This window comes from Crocodylus porosus, unplaced genomic scaffold (assembly GCF_001723895.1).
Source record: "Crocodylus porosus isolate Cpor-Errol unplaced genomic scaffold, CroPor_comp1, whole genome shotgun sequence".
Taxonomy (NCBI): domain Eukaryota; kingdom Metazoa; phylum Chordata; order Crocodylia; family Crocodylidae; genus Crocodylus; species Crocodylus porosus.
Window position 1 is genome coordinate 132,188,979 of NW_017728931.1, and position 12,305 is coordinate 132,201,283.

The 12,305-nt window shown below is 45.9% G+C and overlaps 1 protein-coding gene across 1 annotated transcript in view; it reads right to left on the reverse strand.

Annotated features, from left to right (window-relative positions):
- Positions 1-12,305, reverse strand: part of KIAA1324L (KIAA1324 like) — a 159,487-nt gene that overhangs the window by 46,448 nt on the left and 100,734 nt on the right. Inside the window, exons 4-7 of the mRNA XM_019543655.1 lie at positions 10,945-11,092; positions 6,119-6,205; positions 2,490-2,595; positions 1,420-1,572 (exon numbers count right to left, since the gene is read on the reverse strand). Of these exons, the coding sequence (XP_019399200.1) occupies positions 1,420-1,572; positions 2,490-2,595; positions 6,119-6,205; positions 10,945-11,092 (494 nt within the window). The remainder of the gene's footprint in view (positions 1-1,419; positions 1,573-2,489; positions 2,596-6,118; positions 6,206-10,944; positions 11,093-12,305) is intronic.

A 12,305-nucleotide genomic window follows, 5' to 3' on the forward strand; every position in this document is an offset into this window, starting at 1 on the left:
AAATTGGATGCTTATCTTGCTGGGATCCTCTGACCCCAGCTGACTTCCTGCCCTTTGGGCAGGGGGCTGGACTCGATGATCTCCCAAGGTCCCTTGCAGCCCTGATGTCTATGAAATCTATGCAACCCTGAGCTGCAGAGGACTGTGGTGCTTCCCTCTGTGGCAGCAGCACCCCCCCCTGCAGCACCCATTTGCTGGGACCCCACCTGGGGGGTCCTAGGGGACACTGCTGCCATGAAGGGAAGCACTGAGCTGCCCTGCAGGACCCACTGGCAGATGGCCTCCTGGCTGTGGGAGAGTTGAGCAGGCTCCAGGAAAATAAAAAAGGATCAGGCCCTCACCACTTTTTGTCCATCAGCGGAGCCTGTCCGCTCCACAGCGGAGGGCTCAGTGCTTCATTCTAGCTCTGACTTGCCTGCACATTTGTTTGAAACTTCTCAGGATCTATAATAACAACACGCTAGTGCTGTCTGTCGGAGCACTGTGATTGGTTGTTTCAGTAAGCATTCTGATTGGCTGCCAAGACAACCAATCAGAGTGCTCCAGACAGACAAACTAAGCCTACTATTATTATAAGTATGCTGTAGATGCCCAGTACATGCAAATATAAGCCAGTCCTTGAAAAACATTCAAAAGGACAATTTGGAACAACTTTTGTACAAAAGGAAATCCTGCAGTATTTTACTTGGGAAACACCATCAAACTCTTGCGTCCAAAACAAAATATAGTCCCCAGTATCCTGGAAATTGCTCCCTGAAACAGACATGATTCTGACATGATCCCTGATATAACTACACCAACACCTCTGATTTCGGTGCTATTATGCCATGGATGAATCTGGTCCATTTTATTCAATGCTTTCCAGCCACCCTGGCTGGGGAAACAAAAGAGTTTTGATGGCTCTCTTTCATGCCCAACTTGCAGCTAAACCATCACGGGCTCCATTCTACCAGATACGACAAGCAGGGATGGGTAGGTGGGCAAGAGGAGTATATGGATGAGAGACTCCAGGAAACGTGTGGATGGGTCAGGAGTTGCCACTGGGTCTGGAATGAACCAAGGCCCCATACTGGTATTAGACAGCACCATGCAATTGCTGTCATCATGCAGAAGAAAACTAAAGCCAAAACTATTGTGAAGCTCTCGTTCCTTTCTTTTAAAGTATGGAAATACCCTGGCCAACTTCCACTGTGGGGCCATTATAACCTACCAACAGAAATTCCTCCCCCCCGCCACCCCCCAGAATCTAAGAAAGGCACTGTATTAAACTTCACTTTGTGTCCCAGCCTGCTTGACTACGTTTTAGTGGTAGGCAAAGCAATTCTTGGGCAAATGCAGACCTACACACAAGCTTGTAATGCTGACCACTGTCCCGCACATTCACATATTCATGGATTTTATTCATCTCCTGCTGTGTACCTGCATAATGTGTTGCTTCTTTACATTTGGTACATTCCTTAGCTCCTTTCTCTGAATAGGTATTTCTTGGGCACACTTGGCAGTTGGAAGACCCTGGTTTATCACTGAACGTACCGGGTTTGCATGGAAAGCATTCAGATGTATACGCAACTCCTGTAAAGCAAAGTAGAGGTAAACCACTTGAATAAACACAGAGACATATCCTCCACTGCTCCTGTCTACCCTACTGTCTTGGGAAAATAAACACTATGTATACCATCACTGAATACCCACAATCACGGCTGGGTTAAGTCCCCTGGTTTTGCTATCCGAGAGTGCAGTGCTTCAGGTATTACCCAGGTCAAACGCCCATTCACCTCAAAGTTTATGCCTTTCTGAACAAGTTAGTCCCTGCCTTGCCTTCTGCCATTCACCTCAATCAGAGTTCAATCTGAATGAACATCATATTATATTCCATCTGAATACCATTATATTCCACTCCGTCTGTTTAAACTTCAAAATTAACCTAAATGACTATTCCAGAATAATTAAATGGTTTATTTAAAGATGACTGAACCATAATTATTCTGGAAGAGCCCTTTCAGTTAATTCTCAAGAATAGACTGTTTTAAAACTTTTTTCATCCTCTTCTTGCTATTCCAGTCCTGCCCAGCAGATGTCACCATTGGCCAATTAATCCCCGTAACATATTTCTCATACCTTTGTTTCTAGAGATTTGGGAGCACGCATAGAGTTTACCGGCAAACCCTGCTTAGCGCTGTTTCGCTATAATGCTCATTTTACATTGATACCCAATTCCACTTAGCACTGAGCGAGTTCCGTTATAACTCACAGTCGCCACCTTGGTTCGTCAAAAAATTTCGGTTTCACTTAACGCTATTTCTGCTTAACACTCAGTTTTTTGGGAACCAATTAAGAGTGATAAGCGGGGGTTGCCCGTACTGTGGTTATGATAATGAAAAATGCTCTTTCCCAAACCAAGACATTTACCTTTGAAGACAGAGATAGTAATAATAGAGTTATCACTACAATGAACAACTGACTTAGATTAACAGCTCAACCTCTCCTACCTTCAATTGTGATGTTTTTTACTAGGACAGGTTTCACCACTTTTGACCCCATGAGAATCCCCGTTGTTCTCCAGTATAATATATTTGTGCCTGATTTCAAAGTTACCTGCAAAAATAACGGCACGGCAATTAGCACCCCTCCTCAAAGGTACTCTTTTATTGCTCTATGCAAGTCACCCATTTCAGTGACTCAAATTCCTCACTTCCTTCCAGGAATTCTAGTTTCCTGGTTAACTAAACTAACTTTGCCTGGTATATCAAAGGCTGTGGGGGCAGCAGTCAAGAAGAGAAGGAAGCAGTGCCTCCCCTCTGAAAGCAAGGGGCGTGAGGATGCTGGGAGGCAGAGGCTCTGAGGCTTCCTTTGTGGAAGTGCCCTGTATCCTACCTTCAAACCAGTTGTAAGCAGTAATGCAACAGTCATGTTCCCAGACCTCTCCAGACAACCCACAGTCACCTGTGGAGGTGCCTAGCTCCCCTAGACATCCTAGCATTCAGTAATGCTTAACTCTGCTTACCTATTCTCTTTCGGATATAGGACCTTAACTCCTAAGTTTGTTTCTACGGGCATAGGGTCCAGTATTTGACAAACCATTTTTTATGGCTAATTCGGCAATTTCAGTGGGCTTCTCCAAAGCATTCAGGATTAGCCTGACCGGCTGCTTTGGCAAGCCTTTGTTCACTCTGGAAAGTTTTCCTGTCTTGACTATACCACAGTTCAAATGGTATCACTTATCCAGCATCAACCCAAGCATGTCAGTAGAAAAGTGCTTTTATCGATGCAGCTTTTCCTGTACAGGACAGGGAATAGCTATACCAGCAAGAGACAACTTGAAGCAGAATCATTCCATCTACACAAGGCCTATACAGGGATAGCTTTGCTGGCAATAAATTTTTTAAAAAAACCTCACGCACACACTCTCACACACACACACACACACACACACACACACACACACACACACACTTCCGGATGACAGTCACACCAGCAGAGGTGGCCTGGCAAATTTTTAACCAGTAGGAAAATAAACACCCTAACCCTCAGCAGGCTCTCTCTAAGTATGGGACCATCCTGGGGCGGGGTGGAATTTCACTTCACTTTTCTTTTCACACCAGTCCACCCTGTAAGGCAGTCCAGCTCTCAGATATACCGTGTAGACCGAGCCCAAGCCAATGGGAGCAGGCTGAGGCCATCTCTGAGCACTTCTAACAAGCCCACACATTTTGGTGACTCAAAGTGGGGAATTCTAAAGGAGCCACTCAGCAAACAGCCCCGCCAGGGTCATGCATGTAACCCAAAGCACAGCTCTTCTAAAGAAACGTTTCCAAAACTATCCATTTTACTCTGGCCTTGTCCACACCAGAAAGATTTCCAAAGATGTGGCTCCCTCCTAGTGGAGAAACAACTGGACGTAGCTTATTTCCACTTCTTCAAACAGTCAGCAATAGTGGCAAAAAACAATTTTGCTAATTTAACTGCATCTGCTTTAGCTTTTCTGCCAGCTAGCAATATCATTCAGCAGCACAATCTAAACAGCATAGCCATATCAACCTCTTCAGGGTACACCGGCCTCAGTCTCTGGATTAAAGATCTTTGCTCAGAGAAAGTAAACTAAGGGCGAGTCACTGCAGAGCCACTGATTAAACTGAACTGATTTAGCAACAAATTGAGTTAAGTGGATGCTGTTTCCCCTGTGCAGACACTCTTAAATTGATTCCAAAGAAGCCATATTACAGCCTTGTTACACACTGTAGTCTGAGCTCCTCAAATGCTGATCTGTGCTAGTGCTAGCTTGGGTTTGGAGCAGTCGCACCTGACAGCTAAAACCTTTCTCTGAATGACCTCCACCTGCACAGCTGTGACTTGCCTCTAGAGGCCTGGTTAGTAGGGGCCTGACTAAGAGCTACAGCAGTGACTTACAGCAGGAGTGGGCAAAATGCACCCCACCAGGCCATTCTATCTGGCCCGCAGGGCCCCTAATACATTTAGAAAATTGATATTTATCTGCCCCTGGCTGCCTATCATGTGGCCCTCGATGGCTTGCCAAAACTCAGTAAGCGTCCCTCCACCCAAAATAATTTCCCACCCCTGCTCTACAGGGCTAGTGAGCCAGAACAGGCTTCTACCCCTGCTCTACGGCAGCGTAAGAGATCCTGGGATACTAATGGACCTTAACTTGGATGGCACATCTATAGGGAGTGGTCACACTTTCATGGAACAGGAACTGTGTAGTAGGGATCAGAAATGATCCTGCCCTGGAGTGGTGTAACTTTGAGCCACAAAATGAGTGCTTAAAACCACTTTAAGATGCTAATGTGGGGGATGCACAAAAGAAAGGTTCAAGGCAATGGGAACTTGAAGCTGTGAGGTGGAGAGTGAATGGCATGGGAGTGGGTAATGAAATGGGAGGTGAAGAGGAAATGAGGATGAGGGAAAGGTGGTGAAATGAAGGCAGCCAGCCACTGAAGGATAAAATAAAAATAAATTTAAAAATGTAAAAAGAAATAAAGAGGAAGTAATTAAAGAAGACCTCCTGTTTAATAAATTAGGATTTGGGATTGGTGTGAGGGTGCTGGTTATGCCTCCTGGGGTGGCTGGGAGGTGCGAGCAGTGTGGGAAGGTGCTTTTCATGGAGTTACTGCCCCTCCCCCAGCTCATGGAGACCCAGTCCCCCTACTTGTTCCCCCAGCCCACGCCCACTAGACCTCACTCTGGACCCATCCATGCCCTGTGACATGGTAACTGGCATGTAATCTGCTGGCTGTTTGCATGGGGTGCACCCCTGGGGTGGCAAGATCACACTCCTGGGGACTGGAGGCACAGTTGGCTTGATGCCAGAACTACCCCTGGGCAGCATAGTCCAGGGGGTAGAAATTTTGTCCACAGACAATAGGAGGATGAGGGGGGTGGAGACACTGCATCCTGGGATGCTGGAGGACTGCAACTTGGGCACCTCATCTGTGGCGAGTGGTCAAACATTCATGGAACATAAGCTGGGTAACACAGATCAGAGATAAACCACTGGCATAACTTTAAACTGCCTAAAGAGCTTTTAAAACTAGTTTCGGGTGTTAATTTTTGGAGAATCCAGGCAGTCGTTAAGTGCTCCAGAAGTCATCTAAAATTAATGTGTAACAAGACCCTTAGAGATGGCTATGTTTATTTGCTAAATAGGGTTTTAAACTGATGAGTTCAATCAGTGAACAAATTAGAGGTAACCCAGCTCCAAAATGCACTTAAAAATAAGAGATCAAATGGCATTCTTACATGAACACACGAAGCTCCCACTGATTGCAGTGTTTTCCACAAAGCAGAAAATCTATGGCACTAATGAACAACCAGGCCTCTAGATTAGTTGCTGAGAGTGACTCATGGCATTTTGATTCACATAAATCTGTCTGCTTTCTTAAAGGCATGATTAAAAGGGAAGAAGATCTGCATTGATTCAGTAGTCTTTGGACCAGGCCTTTACAGCATCCATCAACTTTGATGTTGATCCTAAGGGATTTTGTACTCCTTTAATAGTCTTTCAATGCACAGGATCTAGCCCTTACTTTCTGGCACCTCATGGGAAACAATGTTAAATTATCAATGAAACAAGAGCCTTAACCAAGTGATACACAGCACTTACAGAATGAGAGCCCCATTCACCATTATCTGTTAGCTTCACCCATTTGTCTGCTGTGGAATCCATCTCCTTGCACTGGTCGTTTTGAATCTGTCAATTAAAAACAGTGACCCCCGTTAGACATCAGGCTAATTATCCCAATCTGGATACATACCACTAGGCTGCCTAGAGACAAAGGAAGATGCTGTGCCACTGGTAATGCATTCTGGACGCTGCTAATGCATTCTGGATAGCGGCTGTATAACTTGCTACAAAGACATTAGGCATATACATACAAAACTGATAGCGCTCTAAGGAAGGGCTTCAAAAGATAGCACTGCCCAGTGCATTCTGGAGAGAAAGTGCAGTGTTAAAGGTTAGCACATATGGAGCCCAGGAAATAATGAGCATCCAGCTGCCAAGATATAATTATTTGCTGACGAGCTTTTAAAGTGACAGCATGTCCATTGATGCGCATGAGGGGAAAAAAACTTCAGGCAAGAAAAATCATTGCTATTTTGCTAAAAACATCTAATAATTAAGAAGGCAGGCTTCAGACCTAGTGCCAGATTCTGCTTTACTTATTGTACACATAAGTGGACTCTGGTGTCTAAGTCAGATTCTATTCAAGTCCCTGAAAACCAGTTAATACAAAAGGTGTGTGGATCCTTCTCCTCCTTGGGCACATCTATATGTGTAACCACCACACATGAATAAACGGCAGAACTTACTGCTGTTTGAACATGCACCTGGAAGCACTTAACTCTGGAGCAATAAGCTCTGCAGTTTATTCAAGCACAGCACATGGAGCCCAGGCAAAGCAGCCATGGCAGCCTGGGACTGCTCCAACCCGGCTCAGCGTGCTGTGGTGGGGTTGGATGAGGCACAAGGGTGCTTCGGTGTAGGGCTAGCCAGCAGGCACTGCCCCCTTACCCCACACTGAAGCACCCTCGTGCCCCAGCCAGCTGGATCAGCATCTATATGTGCGTTGCTATGCATGAAAAAACTCCGCAGCCAGCAAGTACTTGCATTTACAAGTACTAACCTGTGGTCCGGTTTATTAGTTTCCTGTGCCCTAATAGGGATGCATGTGTAAATGCTGAGCCGTTCATGGCAGAGCTAATTAGTCAGCTCCACAGTAAACGTCTCATGTACATGCACCCCTTGCTGCTTTTTTGTGACTCACCATATTTGGGATCAGGAAGGAATTTCACATTGCGGTCATACTGGCATGATCTGTATGGAGTTTTCTCTTTCTCTGCAGCTGGGGTTGGGAGTGGGGAGCGAAGGGGGTGAAATGAAGACTTCCTTTCATTTCTTTAGAGTATTTTAACAACTACTTCCTTGCCTTGCAGTAGCTGCATGTGAGCAGTGCCATCATCACCCTGCCTCTACCTGTGGCAAGCTAGGATGCTTTTTGATGTTTCAGGCCTGAATTTTCATGACATTTTAAAGAACCCATTAAACAAACACTTGTCTAAAAGTTTTAGATAAGGATGATCCTGCTCTGAGCAGGGGGCCTAGATGACCTCGTTAGGTCCCTTCCAGCCTACTCGTCTATGATTGTATGATTCTGTAAAAATAAGATGATAACAGGTTATAAAAGTACATATGTTAATGGACTTGGAAGATTTAAGTAGGGTAGAACAGATTGAATGTAGGCATCTACATCCACTAAGATGCCTAATAGATGGACTACAATATGGCTCCTAATGTTTTTGCTTCTCTGCAAGAAGAAAACTCAGTCAGTCATTGAAATAACTACAGCTAGGAGCATGTTCCTATTACATTCAACTGATGGTAAAAGCACATTTGCTGCTTCCATCTTTTGAGCCAGGCAGGACAGTCTAATAAAAAGCCTTAGGGGGTTTAATAAAACAGTATGCCCTGTCTCTCATCAAAGTGCAAGAGGTTGCATTGAACTACTAGCAGCAGTAGGAAGGTGCCCCAGGCACTGAAACCAAGTTATTTTTTGTCATCCTTTTCCATCCCATACTAAGAATAACGATATATAGAGGCTTTCATTCCAGCAGCTCGAAAAAGTTTACAAATGCTAATTAAGCTCTAACACTCAGCTGAGATACCCTGTTTTCCTAATAGTATTGAAGGTGAGATCCAACCGATGCAACAAGTGAGGCCAACAGACAATGCCCAGCACTTTTGTTCCAAGTTTTTATTCCCTGGTAAGTCCCATCTGCCTCCTCCTGAGCAGCTCCTACAACTTTGACCAGGAATGCAAGATCGTTTTGGGTAGAATCTTCCACAGCACCTAAACCCACGCCATACAATAAGCTTACAATGACTGGCAGCAGTGCCCTCAAGCATGCCATACTGTCTCAAGTTCACTGCCTCCAAAACTGAAAGCAGAGTTGCTGTGTCAACAAAGGGCCTTGGCTAATTAGCACTGCTGAGGGATATTAATTAGCCTGCACACAACTACACTGCTTTAGGTTCTAAAAACATCCAGTGCAGAGCAGTATGGCATGTTTGATAGGGCCATGTGAAATTTCACCGGCTGTTTCGTTTCAACACATTTTGATTCACAAAACGGTGAAAACAAAAAAAAACAGAGGGCTTCAAAACAGCCTCAAAATGAAACAAGGGCAGTCAAAACATTTTGAGTTTCAAAACTTTTTGAGTTTCGAAGCAGCCCGGCTGAGTTCCCCTCCCCAGTGCTAGGATCACTCAGTTCCCCTCCCCAGTGCTGCGATCCATCAGGCTAGGGAAAGGAACTGAGCCCAGCTGAGCTGAGTTCCCCTCCCCAGCGCTAGGATTGGGCTGGGCAAGGGAACTCAGCCCACTCAGTTCCCTTCCCCAGCCTGATGAATCGCAGCACTGGGAAGGGGAACTGAGTGATGGGGCTCAGTTCCCTTCCCCAGTTTGATCAGGCTGGGAAAGGGAACTAAGCCCGATTGCACCTCCCCTGCAGCCCTCCTGGGGTTGCAGGCTCCGACCTGCCTGCCAGATGAGAGAAACTGGGTGCTGCTGCCTGGGACCAGCAGTGTGCTGGCGCTGGTCCCAGGTGGCAGCACCCAGCTTCCCTCCCTCATCTGACAGGCAGATTGGGGGCCCACGACCCTGAGAGGACTGGCACAGCCCCCACAGCCCTCCCAGGGTTGCGGGCCCCTGATCTGCCTGCTGGATGAAAGAACCTGTTTCAAGCTTCCCATTATAGCCTATAGGTGAAACTACAAACAGCGTTGAAGCAGCATCACTGTTTCAACTAAACGAAATGGAACATCATTTTTTAATCAAAACTAAATTCAAAATGAAACGCTGTTCCATCGAAACACTGAAATGCAAGTCAAAATGGAACAGTGCTGTTTCGCACAGCCCTAATGTTTGAGGGCACAAATGGTAAGTGAGCAGCCCAAATGTTTGAGAAACAAATCTCACTGAAGGTCAATGGGATTTGGGCTCTTGGGATTATAGCACTTGGCTCTTTTGAAAATCCCAACCTTAAGCCTCAGGCAGAGCTAGCTTGTGCATCCTCACAGCTACAGGGTAATGACTCAGACCCTAAGACTACAGCTGACTCATGGCAAGTTTTCATTCCAATTGCTCCTCAGTTTTTGGATACCCAGTGGAGGTATTTTTCAAAGTGGGCCCTCTGTCGTTTTTGATCATTAGGCCTGTTTGAAGGTAACTTCACTTAAATTCTCCAAAACTGAAGCACCTAAAATTGCTAGTCATGTTGGAAAATTTTGAAGCTGAACTTATAACACGCCTTGTAACACGCCTTGGAAAGAGAATTCCCACAGACTTCCACATATTCTACAACAGTGGTCACCTACACGCCACATAGCCACTGGGTCTCACCTGAGGAGCTGGAGGGCCCCCATGTCTGTGGGGCTAAGCAGAGGGGAGCTGCACCCTCATTGCCACTGCTTCTCCCCACCTGCCCATCCTGCTACCCCATTGCAGGTGCAGCTTCTAGCTGGTAGAAAAGCGAACCAGGGCTGGGCAAGTTTCAGCTAGGAAGAAGTGGCAGTAGTGGGGCAAGCTCCCAGATTGCCCAACCCCAACCCTGCTTGCACCACTGCCTGGGATCTGGGCAGGGAGGAAAGGGCTGGGAAAAATGGTGGCAGTGCCTGGCCGCAGTGTGGACACAAGCAACCCCCCTGCTGCTGATGCACTGCTGAAGCCATCCAGCCCACACCAGCCTGAGACCAAGTTGTTTTGGCCTATGGCTTATAAATGTTGCCAGCCCGTGCTCTAGGACCTATACACGGGTATAGTAGTACCAAAGTAGACTTCATTCTTCCAAGTTAAAGGGACCCTAGAACCAACCTGGAGACCTTGTTCTCTTAGTAGTCCCGCTGAAATCCACAGACCTATCCATATGAGGGAACAAGACTCATATAAGGATTAATTTTAAGATCAGGCTCATTATCCAGACCCAAAACTTTGGCAAAGGAAAAGAAAAAACTACTCCAAAGAATATCATGGAACCCAATATGGTCAGAAATGTTTTTGTGGCATTCAGAAGAACTATGTGAAAGCAGATTCTCTGCTGATTTCAACTTTATGGTAGGATGCCATAAACCCCCATAACTAGGAGAACAGTGACAGAAAAGTTGGACACAAATGTACAGGAACTTTCTGTCTAACTACTTAGGTACTTTTGAAAAACCTACCTAACAATGAAAGCAGTCAGCATAGGCCAGTTGTGAACGTAATGTAAAGATGTAAACAGGCAGTGTAAACAACAAGGAAAAATGAGATTTTTTAAAGCTTGTTCAGACTAAATGGGTAGAGAAGGAGAAAAATAAAAGGTTTCCAGTATAGGCCTTTATCTGGAACATGTCCTTTTACTCTAGGGGTTATATTCAATGTAGAAAAGTCCTTACAAAAAACTCAAAGAAGATGTTGTTGTCAATATACTGGTATTCGAAGAAGACAGAGCCAGACTTCTTCAAATGAACTGCGTAGATCAGAGAAACCGTGCAGTCATCCCTATTAGACTCGATGTAATTCCCACGAGGCGTCCATGAGGAGCTGATAAACATAAACAAAACAAACCTGGTTTTAGAGCACAGGCACAGGGAAGACATTTTTAACATCCTTCTATAAACATATGGCTTATATAAAACTATATTGCTTCATAAGGGACACAAATTCATTCCCTACCTCTAACATTGGCTTCAGGTGCATTTTTCACAGTAACTATAATGAGCTCTGCAAAGTTTACCTTTTCTCAGAACTTTTTTAGCCCGTGGTGGGATGTCTCATGTACCCTACACTGGAAGGCATTCTGACCCGTGTTCTAAAATATCAAATCTCAGAGCCTCATGAACAGCCCTTCTCAACTATTGAGGATGGCATAGCTTTTGAGACAGCTTCAAAACACTTTGGGCGCTTGTACACGTGATGGGGGTTTAGTCCTTCAGGGTTACATTCTATGCCCCCTAAATTGAAACAGTGAGTTTTTAATTAAAACAGTGGGTTTTATTTTTCCGTCACTGTATACACATCATTGTCCTGGCAGCTGCAGGTGCCTACTGAAGGCAGACGTGGTGAAGGACCTGATCCTTTCTTTTTTTCCAGCAAAGCCTGCCTGCCTCTCCTCCAGCCATGGGGTGAGCTGCGGGTGGGCCAAGTAGCCCCTGAGTTGTGGGGGCCCCGGTCCCTCCCTCCGCAGTGGTGGTGCCCCCTGGAGCCAGCTGGGCAGGCTACTAGTGGGCCAGGTGCTGCCACAGCTCAGAAGCTCCTGATCCAAGTCTTCCCCAAGCCCACCTGGGCTTCCAGCGCCCCGTGCACCATCCCCACCACCTTCTCTGGCTGCCAGCACACCCAGCCACCCTCCTGCCACCTCTCTGCACTGCCCCAGGGAGAAGCCAGCCTGGTCCCAGGCGACCCCAGGTATCCTGTTCATCACAGGCACCTGCTGAAAGCAGAAGCGGTGAGGGGCCTGATCCTTTTTTTTCAGTGGAGCCTGCCAGCCTCCTCTGCAGCTGTGGGGTGAGCAGACAGATTAATGGCTGCAACATTCCAAGTTGCAACATTGCAAACTAAACTACATTGGGATGTGGTTTAGTTTGTGACAATGCAAACTCATGTAAAACCCCCAAAACACAAGTATGTGTAAAGTGTAACACCAGTAAGCCACAAAAAGGAAATTTTCATCACGTGTACATGGTAACATTGTCATATGTACAAGCTCCCTTTTACTCTAAATCAGTCTTGGAATGACTGAGGCACAAGTCACAGA